The sequence below is a fragment of the Oryctolagus cuniculus genome, chromosome 4, assembly GCF_051225735.1.
Source record: "Oryctolagus cuniculus isolate XC-2025 breed Fujian yellow rabbit chromosome 4, ASM5122573v1, whole genome shotgun sequence".
Lineage (NCBI taxonomy): Eukaryota > Metazoa > Chordata > Mammalia > Lagomorpha > Leporidae > Oryctolagus > Oryctolagus cuniculus.
The window spans coordinates 94,301,663-94,324,989 of record NC_142870.1 but is presented as its reverse complement, the minus strand read 5'-3'; the positions used below and the strand labels follow the sequence as shown (position 1 = coordinate 94,324,989).

At 39.1% G+C, this 23,327-nt stretch overlaps 1 protein-coding gene across 4 annotated transcripts in view; it reads right to left on the bottom strand.

Moving 5' to 3' along the window:
* VPS8 (VPS8 subunit of CORVET complex) overlaps window positions 1–23,327 on the bottom strand; it is a 274,119-nt gene that overhangs the window by 237,224 nt on the left and 13,568 nt on the right. Inside the window, exons 2-7 of one of the 4 annotated variants that reach the window (XM_008266588.5) lie at window positions 17,388–17,628; window positions 16,526–16,594; window positions 11,685–11,815; window positions 9,552–9,645; window positions 5,708–5,740; window positions 4,707–4,761 (exon numbers count right to left, since the gene is read on the bottom strand). In XM_008266588.5, coding sequence (XP_008264810.1) covers window positions 4,707–4,761; window positions 5,708–5,740; window positions 9,552–9,645; window positions 11,685–11,815; window positions 16,526–16,594; window positions 17,388–17,540 — 535 coding nt within the window. In that variant the 5' untranslated portion in view covers window positions 17,541–17,628. Of the gene's footprint in view, window positions 1–4,706; window positions 4,762–5,707; window positions 5,741–9,551; window positions 9,646–11,684; window positions 11,816–13,876; window positions 14,072–16,525; window positions 16,595–17,387; window positions 17,629–23,327 lie in introns of those variants that run through there. The other 3 variants (XM_089332059.1, XM_089332060.1, XM_089332061.1) reach the window with 3 other exon arrangements.

Sequence of the window (23,327 nt, the reverse complement as noted above, 5' to 3'; positions counted from 1 at the left end):
AGAATTTTGTACTCATCAACTGATTTGATAACTGCCTAAAGTTTTTATCTCATTTAAAAAAATTAAAACTGCAAAATTTACATGACTCATGTCAAAAAAGATGAACACTTCTAATTGACAAATATAAGCTCAAAGAAAAGGACTCTGATGCTGGACTGCATCAAAAGATTAAGGAGAGGGGCCGGCGCCGTGGTTCACTTGGTTAATCCTCTGCCTGTGGCACCGGCATCCCATATGGGCACCAGGTACTAGTCCCGGTTGCTCCTCTTCCAGTCCAGCTCTCTGCTGTGGCCCGGGAGGGCAGTGGAGGATGGCCCAGGTGCTTGGGCCCCTGCATCATCATGGGAGACCAGGATAAGCACCTGGCTCCTGGCTTCAGATCGTAGCAGCCATTTGGGGAGTGAACCAAAGGAAGGAAGACCTTTCTCTCTGTCTCTCTCTCTCTCACTGTCTATAACTCTACCTATCAAAAAAAAAAAAAAAAAAAAAAAAAAAGGTCAAGGAGAAGGGACAGCACTGTAGTACAATGAGTTAAACATCCCATTTGGGTACTGATTTGAGTCCCGGCTGCTCCACTTCCAACCTAGCTCCCTGCTAAAGTGCCTGGGAAAGCAGTGGAAGACAGCACAAGTTCTTGGGCCCCTGCACCCATGTGGGAGATTCAGATGGAGTTCCTGGCTCCTGGCTTTGGCTTAGACCAGCCCAGGCTATTGTAGCCATTTGAGAAGTGAACCAGTGGATAAAAGGTTTCTCTCTCTCTCTCTCTGTAACTGCCTTTCAAGTAAATAAACCTTTAAAAAAAAAGATTGAAGGAAAATGAAAATATGTATATTTTAAATTAAAATAAAATATTGAAGATATGCATATATGTATACTTTTTCAGTTACCCACTTTAAACAATTTTTCAATTAGCTATTTTTACCCAACAAGCATTGTGTAAGACAGCATCAATTGTAATTGATAGCATTCTTTTTCAAATTAAAAAGGTCAAAGGAAAAAGAATCATTCATGCAAACCAAAATTACTATACCTTTTCCTTTTGAATCCATGAAGAAAAGATCAAGAAAGAAAGAATAGCACGAAATCAGTTCAAGAGTTCAGAGAAAAGGCAGATAAAATTCCAAGAGTTTAGCTGACAAGCTTTAGTTATGTATGGAAATGATATTAAATTTATTTAACTGATATCCCTAGTATCTTTTATTATATTCAGGTACTGGTTATAGGAAACAATAAAATATATATTACTCAAATTACACCACAGCAAGTAAATCCATATTTAAGTGAGATAGAAACAAAAACAATATCCACAAGATGATCTACTATACTATACTAACAACCAGAAATATGAAAAACTAAGGATCGTAGGATAGAGAAACATCTTGATTAAGATTTGAACTTTAAAGATCCTGTATAAATCAAGATACACAAAAAATGCATTTAACTAATTTCATAAGAATAGGCAATATATTATATTTTAGAAGCTTATATTGATTATTATTTTAATGAACCGGGCCTCTCTTTCAGAGAGAATCCAATGGTACTTAAACAAGTATAGTTTCTCCTGTTAACACTGTCTCCTATGAGCAACACAGAAATTTAAAAGAAACCAGATCTAACCCAGACCTCTAATCTAGACACTTCACAGTGTTATTATTCTGCCATTTGTTTCTGGGCTTTCAAGCATCTTTTAATCCATTTGTTAAAATGCATCGTCTAAACATCTGCTTCCCACAAACAATGAGTAAAATTTACTAACTGCTCCATTAAAACCCAAAGCACAACCAGAATATTATGAATCTTTCTCAAAATGTTCACTTTGGCATACTTTGCTTTCCATGAGTCTGTAATTCGAGATTATTATTTCATCATACCCATAAGCAAGCTGCTGAGGCCTAAAAAAATCAGGAAGCAAGTCCAAGGAAATTAAGGAGGCAGCATCAAAAGATAATGTAGTCTTCTGTTAGTTTGTAAAGTGTTCATTTAAATTTGTTTGCAGTAAACTTACATGGGTTTGATTATAAGTAGGTACATGTTCTTATAATCTATTGATAAGGAAGGGGAGTTAAAGAAAGAGTTGAAAAAAATAAGCACTGGTAGTAAATGAGAACAACCAATCAACATGAACTCTGCCAGGACAGGAACACACACATCGTGTCCTGCCTCAGTTCACCTTGGGTCTTCTATTCCTTTCTTCATTTCCTGGAATTTGCTTCCTTTTCTGTAGGATAGGATTGCTCAGAATCATGGAAATGCACTGATTTAGGACCTAGTATTCCTTGATTCCGTTCAAATAACTTAATCTCTCTGGTCCTAAGTCACCTCATATATCAAATCAGGGGACTAAACTAAAAAAAACTTTTTAAGATCCTTTCCCAAAACTCTATCAATGTAATACCAATCAATTATGCCCATGCAGGAAAACAAGCATTCTTAACACCTGATAAGCAGCAGGCTCATCAAACTTTCCTAAAGGGCACTCAGACAATGCACATCAAAAGTCATTAATGTTCCTGTCCTGACCCAAGCAACTTCACCTTTAGGAATCTGTCTGAAGAAAACAATCATGTGCCCCAAAATGCACTAACAAAGATATTCACTCATCATATTACTGTTTCTTTAGAAAAAAAAAAAAAAACTAAATATCTTACAGCAGGAAATGGTAAAGTAAATTATGGCAAATCCATTTAAAATAATACTATGTAGCCATTAAAAACAAATAATGGGTACCAGTGGTGCAGCAGCTTAAGCCACCACCTGCAATGTTAGCATCCCAGATTGGAGCACTGTTTTCAGTCCTGGTTGCTCTGCTTCCAGTCCAGCTCCCTACTAACATGCCTGGGAGAACAGCTCAAGATGGCCTACACACGAGAGACCTGAATGGCGTACCAGGCTCCTGGCTTTGCCTTGGCCCAGGCTGTGTGGCCATTTAGGGAGTGAGTCAGTGAATGGAAGATCTCTTTCTCTATTTCTCCCTCTCTCTATGGTGCTCTGCCTTTCAAATAAATACAATAAATCTTTTTTTTGAAAAAGAACACTTTTTTTGTTTACAAAATGATGTTATAGGCAAACATAAGTAATTACATGGAATGATTATTATAATGAAAAATAGGCTATAAATTAACATGATCTCATGTGGGGATATATGCAGGTACAGAAAAAAGACTAAAAGGCTACACAGAATTGTTAGGGATTATACTTGGATGGAAGACAGAAATTGGTATTTGATATCTCTGACTTTTTTCTCATCTACATTTTCTAAATTTTCTACTATGAATACACACCAATTATATGGTCAGAAAAAAAAAACATTATTTAAAGTCTCAATTCTAAGTTCCTTGAGGAATATTATATCTTTGTTACCATTCTTCTGGTCCCCAAACAAGAAATCTCTATTATTTAAATCCATCACCTTTGAAAAGATCAGGTGTTACAAACAAATCATAAATAAATCTTTTAGCATAACAGAAAATTTATAAACAGGAAGTAAAATAATTAAAAAATGGGAAATAACTATATATACCACTCACATGGTAACTAAAGATGCAAGGCTCCAAACAGCCTGCACTGGGGTTCTGTTATGAAAAACTTCTCAAGTAATCTTTCTAAAATATTCTCTACACTATTGTCAGGAACTGCATTTAAAAGAGATGAAGTGTTAAGATCCAGAATATAACACAGAAACTGGTGGAAAATCATTTTCTACAAATTTTTAATGAAGAAACAACACAAAACACTCTGCTCACATACTTCAGTATGTGAAGGATTGGCCGGCGCCATGGCTCACTTGGCTAATCCTCCACCTGTGGCGCCGGCATCCAGGGTTCTAGTCCTGGATGGGGCGCTGGATTCTGTCCTGGTTGTTCCTCTTCCAGTACAGCTCTCTGCTGTGGCCCGGGAAGGCAGTGGAGGATGGCCCAAGTGCTTGGGCCCTGCACCTGCATGGGAGACCAGGAGGAAGCACCTGGCTCCTGGCTTCGGATTGGTGCCGTTTTGGGGGGTGAACCAATGGAAAAGGAAGACCTTTCTCTCTCTCTCTCTCTCTCTCTCTCTCACTGTCTAACTCTGCCTGTCAAAAATAAAAATAAAAAAAAAGGAAGGATTAACAAAACTAGTTAGTCTCAGGCAGGAAAAAAATGAAAAAAAAAAATACTTTCTACCATACAAATAAAAACTACTTAAATTCTCTTCTTTGCCAAGAAAATAATGGGATTGGGGGCTAAAACACTTTCAGTGCAGAAGGGTTTACAATAGAAATGAAAAGTAGCTTACTGTCAGTGAGAGGTCCTGAAAACTACAGCACCTGCCCAGGGAACCCCTTTCCCTGCAGCTATTCTAGAAAACCACCCATGACTGGGAGGTGACTGAGAAGGCTCAATCACCACGGCCATTGCCGCCGCCACCACCACCACCAAGGAAGCGGACAAGATGACAACCCAAGGTTCTTTTCAACTTTATTCTTTTTACATCTAGGGCCACAGAGAGTTAATACATATGATGGCTACTAATTCATAAAGATGAAAATAAAACTTGCGGTGAGCAGCAAAAAGAAACTGTGAGTCCAGTAACTTTTAGCTATAAATATTCTGACGGCTACTTTTCAAGTTTTTCTAGTTTAAGATAACAAAGCTCACAATGTAAAGTGTGATTAAAGGACATTCTAAAACTTACTTACTACCTAAAAACAAGAAAGTAATTAGAAAATTTACCAAATATTAAAGCCAATCCATGAGATGTTCCCACCGCTATGAGACTGGACACTGCCTGAAAACAAAAGGAAGATGATATTTTCAGACATTACATCGAGGATCTTGAAATAATCAGAGCTGAATCTGTTGGCCTTCCTTCCTCTCTGCACCAGATGACATACCAACTATTATAAATATGGAGAATTTCATCTAGGAAGCAAAACGGGAAATGAAACTCAGGACATTGTATTTCTGAGAATCCCTCAAATTTACTGGAAGGGAAATACTATCAAAATATCATATGTTCAACATTATAGGCCAAAACATGCCACTCAGCTTCCTCTAAAACAACTCAAAGAAAAAAAAAAAAGGTCCGGACAAAGTAAAAGGCACTCATTGTACCCAGCAAGAGCCTCTAACAAGAGGTGGGGAAGGGAAGAGAATGCTCTTCTCCAGTTTATCCGCAGGAGCCAACAGGCACCAGAAATGCTCAAAACTCAGCCCATTTCCTCACCAAATGACTGACTAATAAGAAAGCTACAGGAGGCAGCTGGAGGCAGAACAGAAAAGCAAGCATTAGTGTGCTTTCAATATCCCCCGTTCTCTACAGTCACACCACAGATTTACTACTTGGCAGGCTTGGCAATGGACCCCAGAACTGTTCTATATACAATTTACCACAAAGTGATTTTACTGAATGCTGTTTCCCATCCCCTGTAACAGAAGGGAGGCCAAATCACAGAAGGAGCAAATTTACTTGGGCAGGATGGTTCCACATACAAATAAACCCAGAAAAGGCTAATCATTATTCCATCATCTTTTTCTCAAACAAAAGCCTAAAGAGAAACAATTTAAGAAGAAAACACTCAACATGGACAAATTTCAAGCTCGATTACTGGCAGTAAAATTACTTATGAATTTATTAACATAATTTATATAATAACTTTGAACATCATAAAAATAAATCTAAGAAAACCCAATCAAATAAAACGCTTACCTCTAAGAGGTTAAAATATACTTACAATTGCTGTAGGCAAGCCAGCATCTACTTTGTCCTAAGTGAAATTTAAGGGAAAAAAAAAGTATTGGAAAAGATCCTCTCATTTTAAAATAAAGTGGAATAAGACTCTCTTTACACATACTTTGATCCACATCAACTCAGAAAAGAGGTGGAACCTTCATTTTTGCCCCCAACTAAGAGAAATTATAAAAGTTGTACATATCAACAAAATACAAGGAGCATGAAAATGGATCATTTAATTTTCCTAACTGTAACAGATGCTTCAGGAAGGGTACTGATTATAAATGGAAATGTAAAAGAAAACAAGAAAAGAAAGAGGTTCCACTCTCTACCATGTGACTAAACCATATGAACTATATAGGTGGCCAAAATGGTAGGCACACATAAAGATCTGAGGAAAAGGAGCATGTGTTAAAGACATTCCAGTGCTAGTTAGGAGCTTCTTCCATGGCAGGTTATCCAATAACCCTGAGATAAAACTCCAGCAGGGCACATTAAGGCAATGTAAGAGTATTTATTTAACGCTTAAATAGCCTTAAATAGTAACAACAGCCTGCAGTGATACAGCATGCTAGCAACAAAGAGCTTTCACATACATTGCAGAGTATTCATAAAAAATGTCACAGAAAATAGAATTAAAAGACAAATTTACTTCAGTGCAAAATATTTTGAGATCCAAACATAGCTGCTTCATAATACTCATTTCTATGAACTTTCTGAAGTCCCCTTCCTTACACGCATGTCCGAGTTAAAAAGAAAGAGGAAGAGACAGAGATCTTCCACTGGTTCACTCCACAGATGGCCACAACAGCCAGGGGTGGGCCAAGCCAAAACCAGAAGCCAGGAGCTTCTTCCAGGTCTCCCACATGGGTAGCAGGGGCCCAAGCACTTGGGTCATCTTTTGCTGCTTTTCCCAGGCCATTAACAGGCAGCTGGATCTAAAGTAGTGCAGGTGGGACACAAACCAGTGCCCATATGGGATAACAGTGTTGCAGGCGGCAGCCTTACTCACTAAACCACAACACCAGCTCACTTATCTTTTAATTCTACTTTTCCATGAACTTTTTGAAGTACCCTCATATATTACACTATTTGATTCTCAAACATGGAGAGATAAGAAAGGCAGCATTTGATTTTCCAGATCAATAAAACAAAAATTTTGAAGACCTTAACCAACTTGCCCAAGGTTACTCAGCAATGTCTCAAACTTTGAACTTTCAGCTCGCAGGCCTGTTATATCACTCCTATACATCTTCTTCCCTATGTCCCTGTCAATGTGGTCTGTTATTATAATCACTAAGTAGGCAGGATCTATTTATCCAATTTTACAGAGATTCCCAGGAAATAACTTAAACTTACACTGCAGTGCACAGAAAATGTGAAAGAACAATTACCAAGGCAGCCATTATATCCAATGTTCTGGATAGAAGCATATACTCAACTTGGTGTGTGTGTGTGTGTGTGTGTGTGCATGCACCCGCATGCAAAGCATACCCAATATAGTGCTTGGCAATTAAGCGGCATGCAATAAATATTTGATAATGATTGATTTGTGTCCTGGACAGGGAAAAAGAGGAATGAGACAGCAGATGAAGAACATAAACTATACTCAAAATGAACCAGAATAATGAAATCAGGAGTCACCTGACTTCAAAAGCTAAAAAACCACAGATGTGGGAAGTATTTTAGAGATTACAGAATTTTAGTACTGGTGTTGCAGAATCTTAGGGTAGTGCTTCTCAAAACCCAGACTGCATTACAGAGACCAGGATGCCTGTTAAAATGCAAATCCCTACCCTACACTACTACAGATTCCAATTCAGTAGGTCTGCAGTCATTCCCAAGAATCTGTATTTTAACCAACACCCCAGGGGATTCTCATGCATTGGACACGTTTTGGAAAAAAAAAACAAAAAAAAAACATTGCGCTAAGGTACCTCTAGTATCTTAAGGTTGGTCATAAAAATAAAAAAGATGCTTAAGAAGTTCATTCAAATTAATTTAAAATATAGCCACATGTCACATTACTTTGAAAAGGATCCTAAAATTAAACAATGTGGTTCACAACTCTAAAAATTTCATCTCTCCTAAATGTTTTCCAGGCATGGCCTCCAAGCTGTGTTGATCAAGGTTCTAAGCATCCCCAATAACACAGCTAGTCACATGGCTGAAGGCACTATTGAACAACTGTTCGGGAGAAATACCCAAAAATGTAACTAGCTTTACATGTTAATAAACCAACCATCACAGAGAAGCATGCAACTTAAATTGAGCTGGTAATCCAAAATTAGGAAGGCACCATATGATGACTGTCACAGGAAAAGCAGTTTTCATTTTAACATACCAAAGGAGCTCAGCCATAGCAATGAAATAAGAACAGAATGCAACACTCTGGGATTTATTAGAATTTTCCCCTCCTCTGCATGAGGGAGGAGAAACCCTTTTAAATAACAGATTTATCTAATCATTGTTCAGTGTCTGAGTTTTAGTTCAGTCTCCATTATTCAAAATATTTTTAAAACTACACAGGTGGGTCAAATGACTGTTCTGGTTCATCTTGATTTTGAAAGGAATGAATTTCATCACCTACATAAGGATTAAATTCAGAAAACGTCATGGAAATATAATCCTCAACAGGTGGTTCCCATTCTAACAAATATGAGTTACTCTCCACCTAAAAGAGGAAGGACAATTGCCCGGGTTTCCTCCATTGCTTGACCATCTTTCTATTTAAATTGACTTCATGATATATGAGCTGGGTCAGGATACACCAGTTGTCCACAGTGACTTTTTCCTTTGGTATCTGCAACAACAGCTTTCTTGGATAAGCTTGAAAGCTGCAATGCAATTGTGGTGTCATAATGCCACTGCTATATCAATCACTGGCCCTTCTGGAAAAGCAAAACCTTTCTTTCTTGTACAAAAAATACAAATTAAACTCCATGAAAAAAAACAAAACACACCAGATTTCTGAGGTATGAACCTGTCATTATGACTACTGTTCTTATTACACACAAGATCTATACATTGAACTCAAAAAACTAGAATTAAAAGACTACATAAAACTAGGAGCCTTGAGATCAAGGGAAAAGTCTGATCGGTGTCCGTTCTCTTCAAGGACTATTAAATTTTTTTTACATTAACCCAGTGCTCATAATCATTTTCAAAAAAGGCCACAGATACTTCATTCCAGCCATTATGTACTAGCCACGCTCACCAATACCACCTTCATTTCACAACAAAGAGGCTGTAGAGCTGGGAGCCAGAAACCCCGATTTTGAGTAATTGCTCTGCTACCTCCTTAACAGAATGATCTAAGACAAGTTAAGATCACCTCTCTGAGCCTATCTTCTCCTCTGTAAAATAAGATATGGCTTTACCTACTGCAAAGCTGTAAGAATGAATGAAAAAAGGGACATGAAAAATACTTTAATAAATTACAGAAAAATCACTCCATTGTAAGAGATTCTGATCAATCATTTCTCATATAAAAAGGCTAAAATAACAAGCACTCTACCCCAACCAAATACACAAGATGGCAACTGAACTGAAAAGGAACTTAAAGAAAAGGCAGATAGTGTTTCTTTTAGGCTTGCTGCCATATTTCATTTAGGCACACCCGAGACTCTGAGCAGACCTTTATATTCATGGCTGCACTAATTTCTATGTCAAGATGTGTAGCCCTGTCTTATGAGTCAAAAATAATCACACAAAACCCATGAAAGCCAGATTCTATTTTTCTTAAGCCTCGGGCCAAGGGAAGAGCTGTGCTTTGTTTTATGCTCATTCCTACTTCATTATGCCATTGCAGGTTATAAAGCTGGGGGGAAGAATAAAATACTTACAGCTGCAGACACTATCTGGGCAGAAATTCCCTTCAAAAGGGAATGTCGCATAACAGATCCATGGAGTGAAAAAGAATCAGGTAATTTTTTCTTCCTAAAAAAAGGAAAATGTTTAAAAACAGATTTAAAAAATGAAAAGGCAGGTTCCAATTCTTTGAAAGAAGAAAACACATAAATATAAGAAAAGCAGAAAAAGACACTATATGTAATTAGTTGGCTGTATTTTAAAATGGGTATAAAGAATCTAAGACTCCCACACTAACATGCTGCACTAAACCCAACTTAAACCTCATAGAAGCACAAGTGGGAAAAATGAGTAAAATCACCACTCCTTTTTCACTGATGCACACTATTCCTTGCCTAACTTAAGTAATACAGCTATAGGTTCTACTGTTCTCTAGAAGGTTGCCTACAGAACACTCCTCCTCCCTACATGTTTGCATTACCTCCACCTGCCTTCCTACTCCTGTCCACTTGCTGTCTATGACCTCCCTCATTTCTCAACTATCTTCTCAAGTCTCCTACTCACTACTCCCTCTGTTGCTCCTACCAATGCTTCCTTTCACTTACTTATCATCATACAAAAAATAATTTTTAAACTTTACCACGCATTATTAAGCATCTACTTCACAGACTATAAAAATGCTCTGTGGATACAAAAATAAGTAAGTCATAATTCCCATTGTCAAGGATCTCAGAGCCCGGCTAGAAGGACTTATAAGTAACTGTTAAAGGACAGTTGAAAGACTAAAAATACAAATCAAGTACTATATATATGCAAAAGCAGAAGTGTTCAATCTTGTTTATTTGGGGGATGTCAGGAGGAGCTATAGAAAAGAGAAGATTCCACATTAGGCCTTGATGGATGATTGCAAGTCTGTCAGGCAAAAAGTACAAGCAGAGCCTGAAGATGTAAAGGTGCACAGCATGTCTGCAGAACAGTGAGCACACTAAAGGCATGGACTGGGGGACCGAGAGATTAGGTCAAAGTGGTAAGCAGGCTCCAGACTGATGCCACACAAACAAATTCTGACTTCATCACATAGGCTGCAAGACAACTTTTAGGCCAGTGGTGACCAAATCATCAAAAACATTTAAGTTATCTATTTGTAAGACACAGGATTGAGTAACTTAACACAACTAGCAATGGCTCCTGTCACACAAGAGATGACAACCTAAAGAAGACAGCACTGATACAGGCAAAATTTAAGAGGAACAATACACAGATAACTTTATCAATGTTAAAGTTACACATGAATTCAATAAAGTGCTTATATTATGGATCCTCCATTTCTCTTTCCTTTTCATGTTCTCTCCAAGAATTTGGAAGGCGAAAAGCAGCCAAAAGTGAAGTTATTTAGGGTTAGAAGTCTTTTTCCCAAATCTTTAATCATCTTTGTGATTCTCCTCTGAAGCCACTCCAAGCGAATAAAGGAATGCAGGAGCTGACCTTGGGCAGGGAGCGCAGGGAACAAAAGGGTGCTGAGGTAAATCGAGCTCCATGTTTGCACCACACACACTATGCCAGGTTTGCTTTCTGCTCCCTCAAGGCTATACTGTTTCTGGGAGTCCCTGACTATTCTGACAGATTCTTATTAGTGGTTCAGAAGACTGCATTCATGGCATCTATCTTTTCATCTTCTCCCTCAACAGTGTCAAAATCTTTAGGATCTATTAAGCACATTATTTCTATACAAGTAGACTTTCTACTTCGCAAGCAAACTTCAACAGATCATGTTGTACTACAGAGATATTCACATTTTAAATATCAAATATCACAACCAAACACAACTGTGATTTACATGAATACTTTCATTTATTTATTTTATGTATTTATTTGGAAGACAGAAAAAATCAGTATCTTCCATATGTTGGTTCACTCCCCAAATGCCTCAAACAGTTAGGGCTGAGCTAGGCTGAAATCTGGAATCCAGAACTCAATCCAAGTCTTTCACGTGGGTATCAGGTATCCAAGTACTTAAGCCATTACTTGTTGCCTCCCAGAGTATGCATAACCAGAAAGCTGGAATTGGGAAAAGAGGTGGACACAAACCCAAGCACTCTGATATGGATACAGGAGTCCCAAGCAGCGTCATAACAGCTGCCCTGAAAGTCCACCCCAAAAATACTTACCTTTTTAAGTTGGTCCTGTCACCACTATCTGAGCTTGCCACAGATGAAGTATCATAGGAGTGAGAATCAATAGCATCGATGTTTAACAATGTAGGATCCTCAAGAACAAAAGAATCATCTTCATCATCAGTCTAAATTGGAAGAAGACAGATCAACAAATTCTAAATACTCTATGAGACATGTCAGCTAGGCATTAATAGGTTTCTCCAAAGAACTCAAGTGCTTATTTCTGCTTCTCACCTCTATCCTGCACTTTCTTGCTGACCAGAGATGCAAAGTACAGAATTAAATTTCAACTCTAGACAGGTATTCCTCTCTTCAAAGATTTCCCTCCCCAAATTTCCCACTTGTTTCAAGAAGAAATAAGAGCAGTTATACAGATTATTGTTGGTTACAGAACATTTCTTAAAATTCAAACCTGTATATATGCTTTACTAGGTAGCTAACAACTGGCTTATCAGAAGTAAACAAGTATCACCTGCTTCTACAAATAGTTTGTGAGAAACAAGACAAGGAAGCACATGAAAGGCATTCTGGGTAGGAAATAATATGTGTGAACACAGTGATTTCATACTATGGACTGTACGCAGAGAAAAGTTGTCTAGAATGACTGAAGCATATGAGTAGAAGCTGGAGATAACCCTGGAAAGGTAAGCTGAGATCCAAATTGTGAAAGGCCTCATATTCCATTACATTAAATGGCAGCAGGGCCCATGTCAACCTAGCCCACTACTGTACTCCTAGTGCCCAGGATGATGCTTGATACATAATAGGACCCATTCATTTAATGGAATAGTATACTATACGTAGTAGGCAGTGGGAATGCCCGAGCTTTTTTAAAAATGAAGGGAAATGATGTAAATCATGTTTAAAAAAGATATATGGGGGGTCCAGTGCTGTGGCGTAGTGGGTAAAGCCACATGCAGTGCCAGCATCCCATATGGGCTCTGGTTTGAGTCCTGGCTGCTCCACTTCCTGTCCAGCTCTCTGCTATGGCCTAGGAGGGCAATAAAAGATGGCCCAGGCCCTGGGCCCCTGGACCCATGTGGGAGACCTGGAAGAAGCTCCTGGCTCCTGGCTTCGAATCAGCGCAGCTCCAGCCATTGCGGCCAATTGGGGAATGAACCAGCAGATGGAAGACCTCTGTCTCTCTCTCTCTCTTTACCTCTCCTTCTCTGTGTGTAACTCTGACTTTCAAGTAAAATAAATAAATCTTTAAAAAAAAAAAAAGAAAGAAAAATATATGGGGGGCCGGCACTGTGCGGTAAAACTGCAGCCTGCAGTGCTGGCATCCCATATGGGCACTGGTTCAAGACCTGGCTGCTCCACTTCCGATCCAGCTCTCTGTTATGGCCTGGAAAAGCAGAAGATGGCCCAAGTCCTTGGGCCCCTGCACCCACATGGGAAGATCCGGAGGAAGCTCCTGGCTCCTGGCTTCAGATCAGCACAGCTCTGGCCATTGCGGCCACTTGGGGAGTGAATCAGAGGATGAAAGACCTCTCTCTCTCTCTCTTTGCCTCTCCTTCTCTCTCTGTGTAACTCTGACTTTATTTTTTTTTATTTTTATTTTTTTGACAGAGTAGACAGTGAGAGAGAGAGAGAGAAATGTCTTCCTTTGCCGTTGGTTCACCCTCCATTCTCTCTCTCTCTCTGCCTCTGCCTTTCAAATAAATAAATAAATAAATATTTTTTAAAAAAATTCTATACAGCAATAATAATGAACAATGAATTACAAAATACAAATAAAACTAAATATATAGTATTGAGAGAAGTAAGTCAGATACACAAGGGCACACACTGTATAATTCCATTTATATCAAGTTCAAAGTAGGCAAACTCACCAATGCTGGTTCAAGTTAGGACAGTAATTACACTGCAACTGGGTAGGAAAGGGGCATGAGAGAAACCTTAAGGGTGCTAGTAATGTTTTCTTTCTTCATCTGAATTCTGGTTGAACAGGTTTTGTAGCATGTGAAAATTTGCCATGCAGTGTACTTAAGATTTGTGCACCTTTCTGCAAGTATGTTATACTTCAACAAAAAGTCCAAAAGAATTTTCTGGCTCCAACTGCAAGACTGAAATAAACTCAGGACCACTCTCAGAAACTAGGAGACCAGGAAAGATTGAGACATGGTCTTAATAAGATAAAAAGACAGGGTTTTTGTTGTTGTTGTTTTCAAAGATTTACTTACTTATTTGAAAGTCAGAGCTGCAGAGAGAGAAGGAAAGACCCAAAGAGACAGATCTTCCATCTGCTGGTTCACACCCCAGATGACCACAAAAGGCCAGGCAGGAGCCAGGAGCTTCATCCAGGTCTCCTACGTGAGTGGCAGGGGCTCAAGCACCTTGGCCATCTTCTGCTGCTTTCCCAGGCAATTAGCATGGAGCTGGATTGGAAATGGAGCAGCCAGGACACAAATCAGCACCCATAAGGGATGCAAGCATTATAGGCAGAAGCTTTACCTGTTACACTACGATGCTGGCCCCAAAAGGACAAGTTTAATAAAATGAGTGATTGGGGAAAAAGTCATAGTTAGAGAATGGAATTTCAAAATTAAAAATCTCAGAGACAGCAAACTTTCAAAGGTCTGCTTTCCCAGACCACATCAGGGAGCTGGATCGGAAGTGGAGCAGCTGGGTGTTGAACCAGTGGCCATGTGGGATGCCAGCGCTTCAGGCCAGGGCATTAATCCACTGCGCCACAAGGCCAGCCCCTGTGACTCTGACTTCTAAATAAATAAGCCTTAAAAAAAAAGTTTTCCTTTTTTACTTCCTCTCCTTGTTATAATCTTTGTAACTTTCTACAGCTTAAATTATTTTTTCTTTCACTTACCTATCTACCTAGCCTTCTGGAGGTGAGAGGCTGGCCACCTCCAGTCTCGTATCTCTCTCAAAGACAGAGAAGAATACACAGCTCTTTATAACCCCAACATCTAACACCATGACCCAAATACACTAGGCACCCACATTCCCATTGAGGATGATAAAAGTACTATCTTCTCAGTAAGCCACTAATGACTCACATACTGTCACTCATAGATAAGAAAGTTTTACAAGGTCAGCTTTCCTTCATAAACTATAGTCCCATTATAACAGCATTATTTTCCTTGCCAAAATTATATAAAATATACTAATATGTAAAATATAAAAATTATTTTAAATGTAGAATGATAATTAAAATAAGGATGATTAAAATCACATTAACAAAGTTGAGTAAAATTAATCTCATTTCTAAATGGAAGATTTCCTCTATATCAAATACAGAATGAAATGTAATTGTAATAAATAAAGGATATTTCACTGTAACAGGATATTCTTTCATGGACAAAGTCTTCTTTGTCAAATCTAAAAATGCTTAAGACTTAACACACATCATACAGAACATTTTTGAAGCCAAAGCACATTAAAAGTAACAGCAACATCAAACAGACATAAAAAATAGACATCAAAGCCATACAAAAAAAAATTTTAAATATGACTCACAGAGACAGGAGTTTGCATCCCACAAAGTTTTGCCTACAACCCTTAAAGTATAGATAAAATAGTAACAAAGACAGAGCCCAACAGCTTTGGTATCAGTGGGCATTTCTGTTGAGGAACCTTTGCATCCTTATCTTTTAGAAGACAAAACTATAGATCTGAAATACATTTACAAGTAAGAGAAATTTTCCTCAAATTAGAAGCTGAAATCTCCAAGGGAAGGTCTTACACAAGTTTTTAAGGACCAAGAAGATTGAGTTTAAGAGATGCCTATAGATGCATAAAAAAGGTGTACATAAAAATACACCTTCCACCAACCATGTACTCCCACAAAATTCCTTGATAAAGCCTTCTGACTTCCAATTCAAAGAAGGGTAACACGATTTCAAACTTTAGAAAACTTTTAGCAGAGATGGTATTCCTGAGATAAACTACTTTGTTTTCTTCATGTAGATTAATGAAGCTTATTGCTATATAATGTGGCAAGATGCTATTTAGCATCACAGGATGAGCTTTTTGAATATCATTGGTAGATATGATAATTATCAGCACATAACAGAACTCAAAAGTGACATGAATTCAGTATTCCAATGCACTTAATAAAATTTATTTCTGAAGTCTAACAAGTATTGGGCATTGTGCTGGGCATACAGGGTCTAAAGTCTGAAGCTCTAAAGATGAACAAGGCATGCTTTCTGCCCTTGAGAAGCTCACAGTCTAGACTGGCGCTGTCCAACAGAACTTCTTGCAAAGACGGGAATATTCTATATCTGTGCCGTCCACTATAGTTAACCACTAGCCACAAGTGGCCATTGAGGCCTTGACATGTGCCGTGTGCAGCTGGGGAATTGAGTTTTTATTGAATTGTAATTCATTTTTACTTTTTAAATTTTTTTAAGATTTTATTTATTTTAGAGGTAGAGTTATAGACAGTGAGAGGGAGAGAGAGAGAAAGGTCTTCCTTCTGTTGGTTCACTCCCCAAATGGCTGCAACGGTCAGAGCTGCGCTGATCCAAAGCCAGGAGCCAGGAGCTTCCTCCAGGTCTCCCACATGGGTGCAGGGGCCCAAGGACTTGGGCCATCTTCCACTGCTTTCCCAGGCCATAGCAGAGAGCTGGACTGGAAAAGGAGCAGCCGGGACTAGAACCGGTGCCCATATGGGATGCTGGCACCACAGGCAGAGGACAGGCAGAGGGTTAACCTGCTGTGTCACAGCACAGGCCCCTGAATTGTAATTCATTTAAACTTTAAACTGACACTAGTAGCTACCATAATGGATAGAGCACACATAGACACACTATAGCCCAAAAAACATTAAAATCAGTGCCACAAAATGATAGTCTTCATTAACATGTACTTACCTCATTTAGTATGCTTTCTAGTGTTGGTGGTGTATCAACTTGAGGAATATCAAACTCCTTGTCATCAATCTAAATAAAGAAAGGAAATTAATGGTCACATAATGATGCCTTCCTCCTTATAACTGTCTTAATTAATTATAACCGTTATTAATTAAAAGACAAATTTAGCAGCAAACTTATCATACAGTCAATTCAATAATACTCAGTAATAAAATTTACATCAAAAGACTACAGATTTATTTCTTTCCTAACCATACACTTAGTGACTATTAAGGATGTGTGTGCACTGACTACATCATACTGAAAATTCTTTCTAGAAAGCTTGCATTTAAGTACTTTTGCATCTGCTTTCTTAAATAAGACAAAATAGCATGTCTTCTGACAAACCTTAATTTTCTAAGTGTGCACATAAGTCATAAATGATATACAAATGATACCCATTGCAATTCTTAGTTATTTCATAACTTATGGTAAAAGATGATTAGGTGAAGCCACTTGTCATTAAATATTCTCATAATCACAGAAAGCCATTAATATAACATTAAATCAATAGGGGAAAATTGCTGTAGAAGAATTCTAAACACACTGCCAGCTCTACGACCTTGAGAAGTAATTGAATATAACTGCACGCCAATGTCTTCATCTATAAAATGGATTATCACAGTGTTGTGAGAGCTGTGAAGCTCAAATGATAGCATGAGCTAAAGTGTTTCATAAACTGCAATGGACTATACAAATGAAGAATAATAATAGACTCCCATTAACCCATGCAAAAGTGGCATATTTAGTCTCTGGGTTATAAACCACATTCTAACCAATCTACTGGTTAACCTCATCATTTGACAAAAATTGAAATTTTTACCAAGTCATTTTTGAATTCCAGTTCCTTGTCCAGATCTATATAAGAGAATTTTGAAAGTGAAGCTTCTAGATTGAAAGTCTTATTCAGTTCTTCTTCAGTAGTCTTGGCACAGAGGGTCTGTTCCACACTTTCATGGTCTGGTTCATTTTCCATATTTATTTGTATTGACTTTGTTCAGTTAACCCAAGCAAGTGTTGGTTTTGTTTTGGGCTTTAGATCACGAGGACCTGGGTGACAATCTCTTTTCAAAAAAAGGAAAAAAAAAAAAGTATCACTTAGATTTCCTCCTTGTCAAGTGGCCATTCCAAAGATTTACTTGATGAGACTTCACTCAGTTCTCTGATTACAGGAAAACAGAAATCAACATTTGGGTACACATGTCTGCATGAAGCACAGAGGAAGAACACCTCAGACTTGAGATGTCTGGGAAGTGGCCCACCAAAGTCATGAAACTTAGGCTCTTCCAAGAGCCCTGATACCAACTACATTCATGTACCCAGCAGCATGAGGGTAAATTGGTGCCAAAAGCTGCAATTAATTCCTTCTTTATATCCCCAAATATCAGGGTTACTCTCCAGTTCCCTGGAGGTGGGTGCATGGACCAGTTTTGCTGCTGGAGTCACACAGAAAGAAATATGTCTCAAGAACTCAGCGCAGACACTGAGGATAGATATCGAGTCATTTAACACAACACAAGCACATCTAAGGGTTGAAATATACTAAGGGAAACAACAATGACTCCAGGATAAAATAATCCCACAGCCTATCAAGATCTGTAGGAAAAAAAATCCAGTCATGGAAAAAAAGTATGGATTTTTTTTAGATTTACTTATTTATTTGAAAGGCAGAGTTACAGAGAGACAGACAGACAGACAGACAGACATATCCATCCACTTGTTCACTCCCCAAATGGCTGCAAAGACCAGGGCTGGACCAGGCTGAAGCCAGAAGCCCAGTGCTTCTTTCATGTTTCCCATGTGGGTGCAGGGGCCCAAGGACTTGGGCCATCTTCTGCTACTTTTCCAGGAGCATAAGCAGAGAGCTAGATAAGAAGTGTAGCAGCCAGGATCCAAACTGGTGTCTACATGAGATATGCCACAGCACCAGCACCAAACATGAACATTTTCAGAGGAAAATTAAGTACTAAGGAAAACTAGAAATGTACACAATTTTTCTCTGTATTTCACTGCTCTAAACAATAGAACACTATGTTTATACCAAAAAATACAGGTAATCTGGTTTGCTTGCAAAGCTGTCACTTCTAATGTATACTAAAATATATTAAAAGAATTTTAAGTTTAATAATTAAATTTGCTTTTAAATGTTTTTAGATTGTGCTTCAATTAGGTTTCCCTGTTTAGAATAAAGAAACAATGTCACAGGAATCATGACTATAAGAGTGAATTTTCTTTTCTAAACTAGGTCATTTTGTTTTCCCCTGTATAGTAACTTTTCCCTAACTATGGTTTCACTTTCTTCAACTTGTTACCTACGGGCAACCACAGTCTGAAAATATTAAATGGAAGTTCCAGAAATAAAGAATTCATAAGTTTTAAATTAAGTGCTGTTCTGAGCAGCATGACGAAATCTTGCACTGTCTTGCTCTGAGCCACTTGGAACATGAATCATTCCTTTTTGGAGCATAACTGTACTGTACACACTGTCTGCCATCAGTCACTTAGTGGCCATCTCAGTTGTCAGATGGATGGTCGAGTTCCTGTGTTCAAGAAACCCTAATTTTACTTAATTAATGTTCCCAAAGCGATGGTGCTATCAATTTGGATATGCCAGACAGAAGCCATAAAATAATTCCTTTAAATGAAAAGGGTGAAAGTTCTTGACTGAATAAGAAAAAACTTCATATGCTGAGGTTGTGAAGATCTACACTAAGAATGAATCATCCATCCATGAAACTGTGAAGGAAGAAAAAGGTACCTGTAGCCCGAGTACATGATGAGTACTTAATCATTCAACTCATTTCATCTCATCACACAGACATTATATTACGTCACATCATCAGGGTGAGTGCATTACAGTATGATATTTTGAGAGATCATATTCATGTAACCTTTTTTAAAAAGTGGGGATGGCTTTCTTCAAGTGGAGATCATGTAATTTCTTTTTTTTTTTTTTAACTCACGAGGCAGATACACAGAGACAGATACAGGAAGGAAGAAGAAAAATGGATAGAGAGAGCTCCTATCCTCTGGTTCACTCTTTATTTTTTTTTAAGGTTTATTTATATATTTGAAAGGCAGAGCCACAGAGAGGCAGAGGCAGAGAGAGAGAGGTCTTCCATCCACTGGTTCACTCCCCAAAATGGCTGCAACAGCCAGAGCTGAGCCTATCTGAAGCCAGGAGCCAGGAGCCTCCTCTGGGTCTCCCATGTGGTGCAGGGGCCCAAGGACTTGGGCCGTCTTCTGCTTTCCCAGGCCACAGCAGAGAGCTGGATCGGAAGCGGAGCATCTGGGTCTCAAACCAGTGCCCACATGGGATACTGGCACTGTAGGTGGCAGCCTCACTCGCTAGGCCACAGCACCAGCCCTATGGTTCACTCTTCAAATGCCCATGATGGCCAGTGCTGGATTGCAACTCAAAGCCAGGAACTCAATCCAGCTCTGATATGTAGGTGGCAGAAACCTGATTACTGAGCTATCATCTGCTGCCTCCCAGGGTCTGCATTAGCAGGAAGCTGGAATTGGGAGGCAAAGCTGGGAACGGAATACAGGCACTTAGGTATGGAATGCAGGCATCTTACTGTGCCTTAACTGCTGGGCCAGACTCCCACTCTCGCATAACTCTTATTAAAGAACATGTGATAACCGTTCTATGTAATTTTGCTAACCTCTTACTGGGCTTAATTTATAACCTAAATTTTATCTTAAGTATGTATATATATAAAAAAAAACACAGCTGCCCTCCGTACCCATACATGTTGCATCCATGGAGTCAGTTGTGAATTGAAAATGTATTTTTATTTTTATTTTATTTATTTTTTTTGACAGGCAGAGTGGACAGTGAAAGAGAGAGACAGAGAGAAAGCTCTTCCTTTGCCGTTGGTTCACCCTCCAATGGCCACCGTGGCCGGCACGCTGCGGACGGCGCACCACGCTGATTCGATGGCAGGAGCCAGGTGCTTCTCCTGGTCTCCCATGGGGTACAGGGCCCAAGCACCTGGGCCATCCTCCACTGCACTCCCTGGCCACAGCAGAGAGCTGGCCTGGAAGAGGGGCAACTGGGACAGAATCCAGTGCCCCGACTGGGACTAGAACCCGGTATGCCGGCGCCGCAAGGCGGAGGATTAGCCTAGTGAGCCGCGGCACCGGCCGAAAATGTATTTTTAAAAATTGTACCTGAACTAAACATGTACAGTTTTTTGTCTAGTAATTACTCCCTAGGCAATACAGTATAATAACTATTTATGTAGCATTACATTGTATTAGGCATTAAAAGTAACCTAGAGATGATTCAAAGTACACAGTAGGATGTTCATAGGCTAAATACAACAACTATGCCCTTTTATATAAAGGTATTGAACACTCATGCATTCTGGGGAGAGGTGGGTTCCTGGGACCAATCCCCATGGATTCTGAGGGAACAGCGTATTGTTTAGGGTCCAGTACTATCTGCAGTTGCAGGAGCCCACATGAGGTCTTGGGATGCATGCCCTGTGGACGAGCCAAAAAACCTTAAGGCTCAGCCTTTCTGAACCCCACACTGCTCTCAGGGGGAACACACACCACTACCAACAACGGCTCTCACCCCCATGGTAAACATCTGCTAGTTAATTCCTCAGTGAAGTGAACGAATGGCCACTATGTGTAAGACATGCGGACTCACAAAAACTGATTTTTTTAAGAGCTAAAACCAAATTTTCTAGTTAGTACATGTGGTATATTACCAAATATAGACGAATTTCTTTCACATGCTACAGAAAATAGATTCTAAGGCTCTGTTCTATAAAACATATGCTATCAAATACATTCCTAGAAGACACGCTGAGAGTACTCTGTATCTGGCAACATTCAGAAGCATCTTTCCAACATCAGGTACTAAAAGTACTGCTCCCTTTGCAGAGCTATTAACATTTATATGCCTTTCTCCACAGAAGATTGAACTGTCTCATGACAGATTAAAGTTTTTCGCTGTTATGTACACCACTAAGCAGAACTGGTTACAATCATCCAACAACTACTTATAAGAGCACATTTTGTGGTGGGGTGAGGTGGGTAAAGTCGTTGCTCATGATGCCTTATCTGAATGCTGGTTAGAGTACTGGACACTCCACTTCTGATCCAGCTCCCCACTGATGCCCCTGGGAAAGCAGAGAATAGTGGCCCAAGTGCTTGGGCCCCTGCTACCCATGTGGGAGACTGATGAAGTTCTTGGCTTCTGGCTTTGGCCTGGCACAGTCCTGGCTGTTGCAGGCATTTGGGAGTACAACAGCAGATAGAAGATCTCCCTTTCTCTCTGTGGCTCTGCCTTTCAAACAGATGGAAATAAACAAACAATTTTTTAAAATTGGGGGGTGAACCAATGGAAAAAAGGAAGACCTTTCTCTCTGTCTCTCTCTCTCTCACTGTCCACTCTGCCTGTCAAAAAAAGTATTTATAAACATGTACCATCTAACTCACATTCAGTGATTCCTAAAGACAGTTATTGTTAGTGTTACACTTTATTTTAAAATAATGAAAAAGACAGGGCCAGTGCTGTGGTGTATGCTAAGCCTCTACCTGTAGCGCCAGCACCCCATATGGGCACTGGTTCTTGTCCCAGCTGCTCCACTTCCAATCCAGCTCTCTGCTATGCCCTGGGAAAGCAGAAGATGGCCCATGTGCGTGGGCCCCTGCACCCATGTGGGAGACCTGGAAGAAGCTCCTGGCTCCTGGCTTCAGACAGACCCAGCTCCAGCCGTTGTGGCCATTTGAGGAATGAACCAGTGGATAGAAGACCTTTCTCTCTGTCTCTCCCTCTCTCTAACTCTATCTCTCAAGTAAATAAATAAAATCTTAAAAAAAAAAAAAAAATGGAAAAGACCATGCACAAAAAAGGAGAACTTTTTATGTAAATTACTTAATCATTTGAAATGTTTCATACTTCATGTTAGTCTTTCCAAAAGAACTCGAGAATGTAAACAACTTTTTTCTAGCTCTTTTTGTCTTCTATCTAGCATTACTGAGATGGGCCAAGGACCTGAATAGAAATTTTTCAAAAGAAGAAATCCAAACGGCCAACAGACACATGAAAAAATGTTCAGGATCACTAGCCATCAGGAAAATGCAAATTAAAACCACAATGAGGTTTCATCTCACCCCAGTAAGAATGGCTTACATACAGAAATCTATCAACAATAGATGCTGGCAAGGATGTGGGGGAAAAGGCTCACTAATGCACTGTTGATGGGAATGCAAACTGCTAAAGCCACTATAGAAGACAGTTTGGAGATTCCTCAGAAACTTGAATATATCCCTACCACATGACCCAGCCATCCCACTCCTTGCAATTTACCCAAAGGAAATTAAATTGGCAAATAAAAGAGCTGTCTGCACCTCAATGTTTACTGCAGCTCAATTCACAATAGCTAAGACCTAGAATCATCCTAAATGCCCATCAACCTAAGACTGGATAAAGAAATTATGGGATATGTACTCTATAGAATACTATACAGCAGTAAAAAATAAAAAAAAAAAAACAATGAAATCTGGTCATTTGCAACAAAATGGAGGAATCTGGAAAACATGCTGAGTGAAATAAGCCAGTCCCAAAGGGACAAATATCATATGTTCTCCCTGATCAGCGACAACTAATTGTGCACCTAAAAGGATACCTGTAGAAGTGAAATGGACACTATGAGAAACAATGACTTGATCAGCCCTTGTCCTGATTGTCAAGGAACAACTTACTATTTTATTCCCTTTAGTATTTTTTTGTTCTACTTAA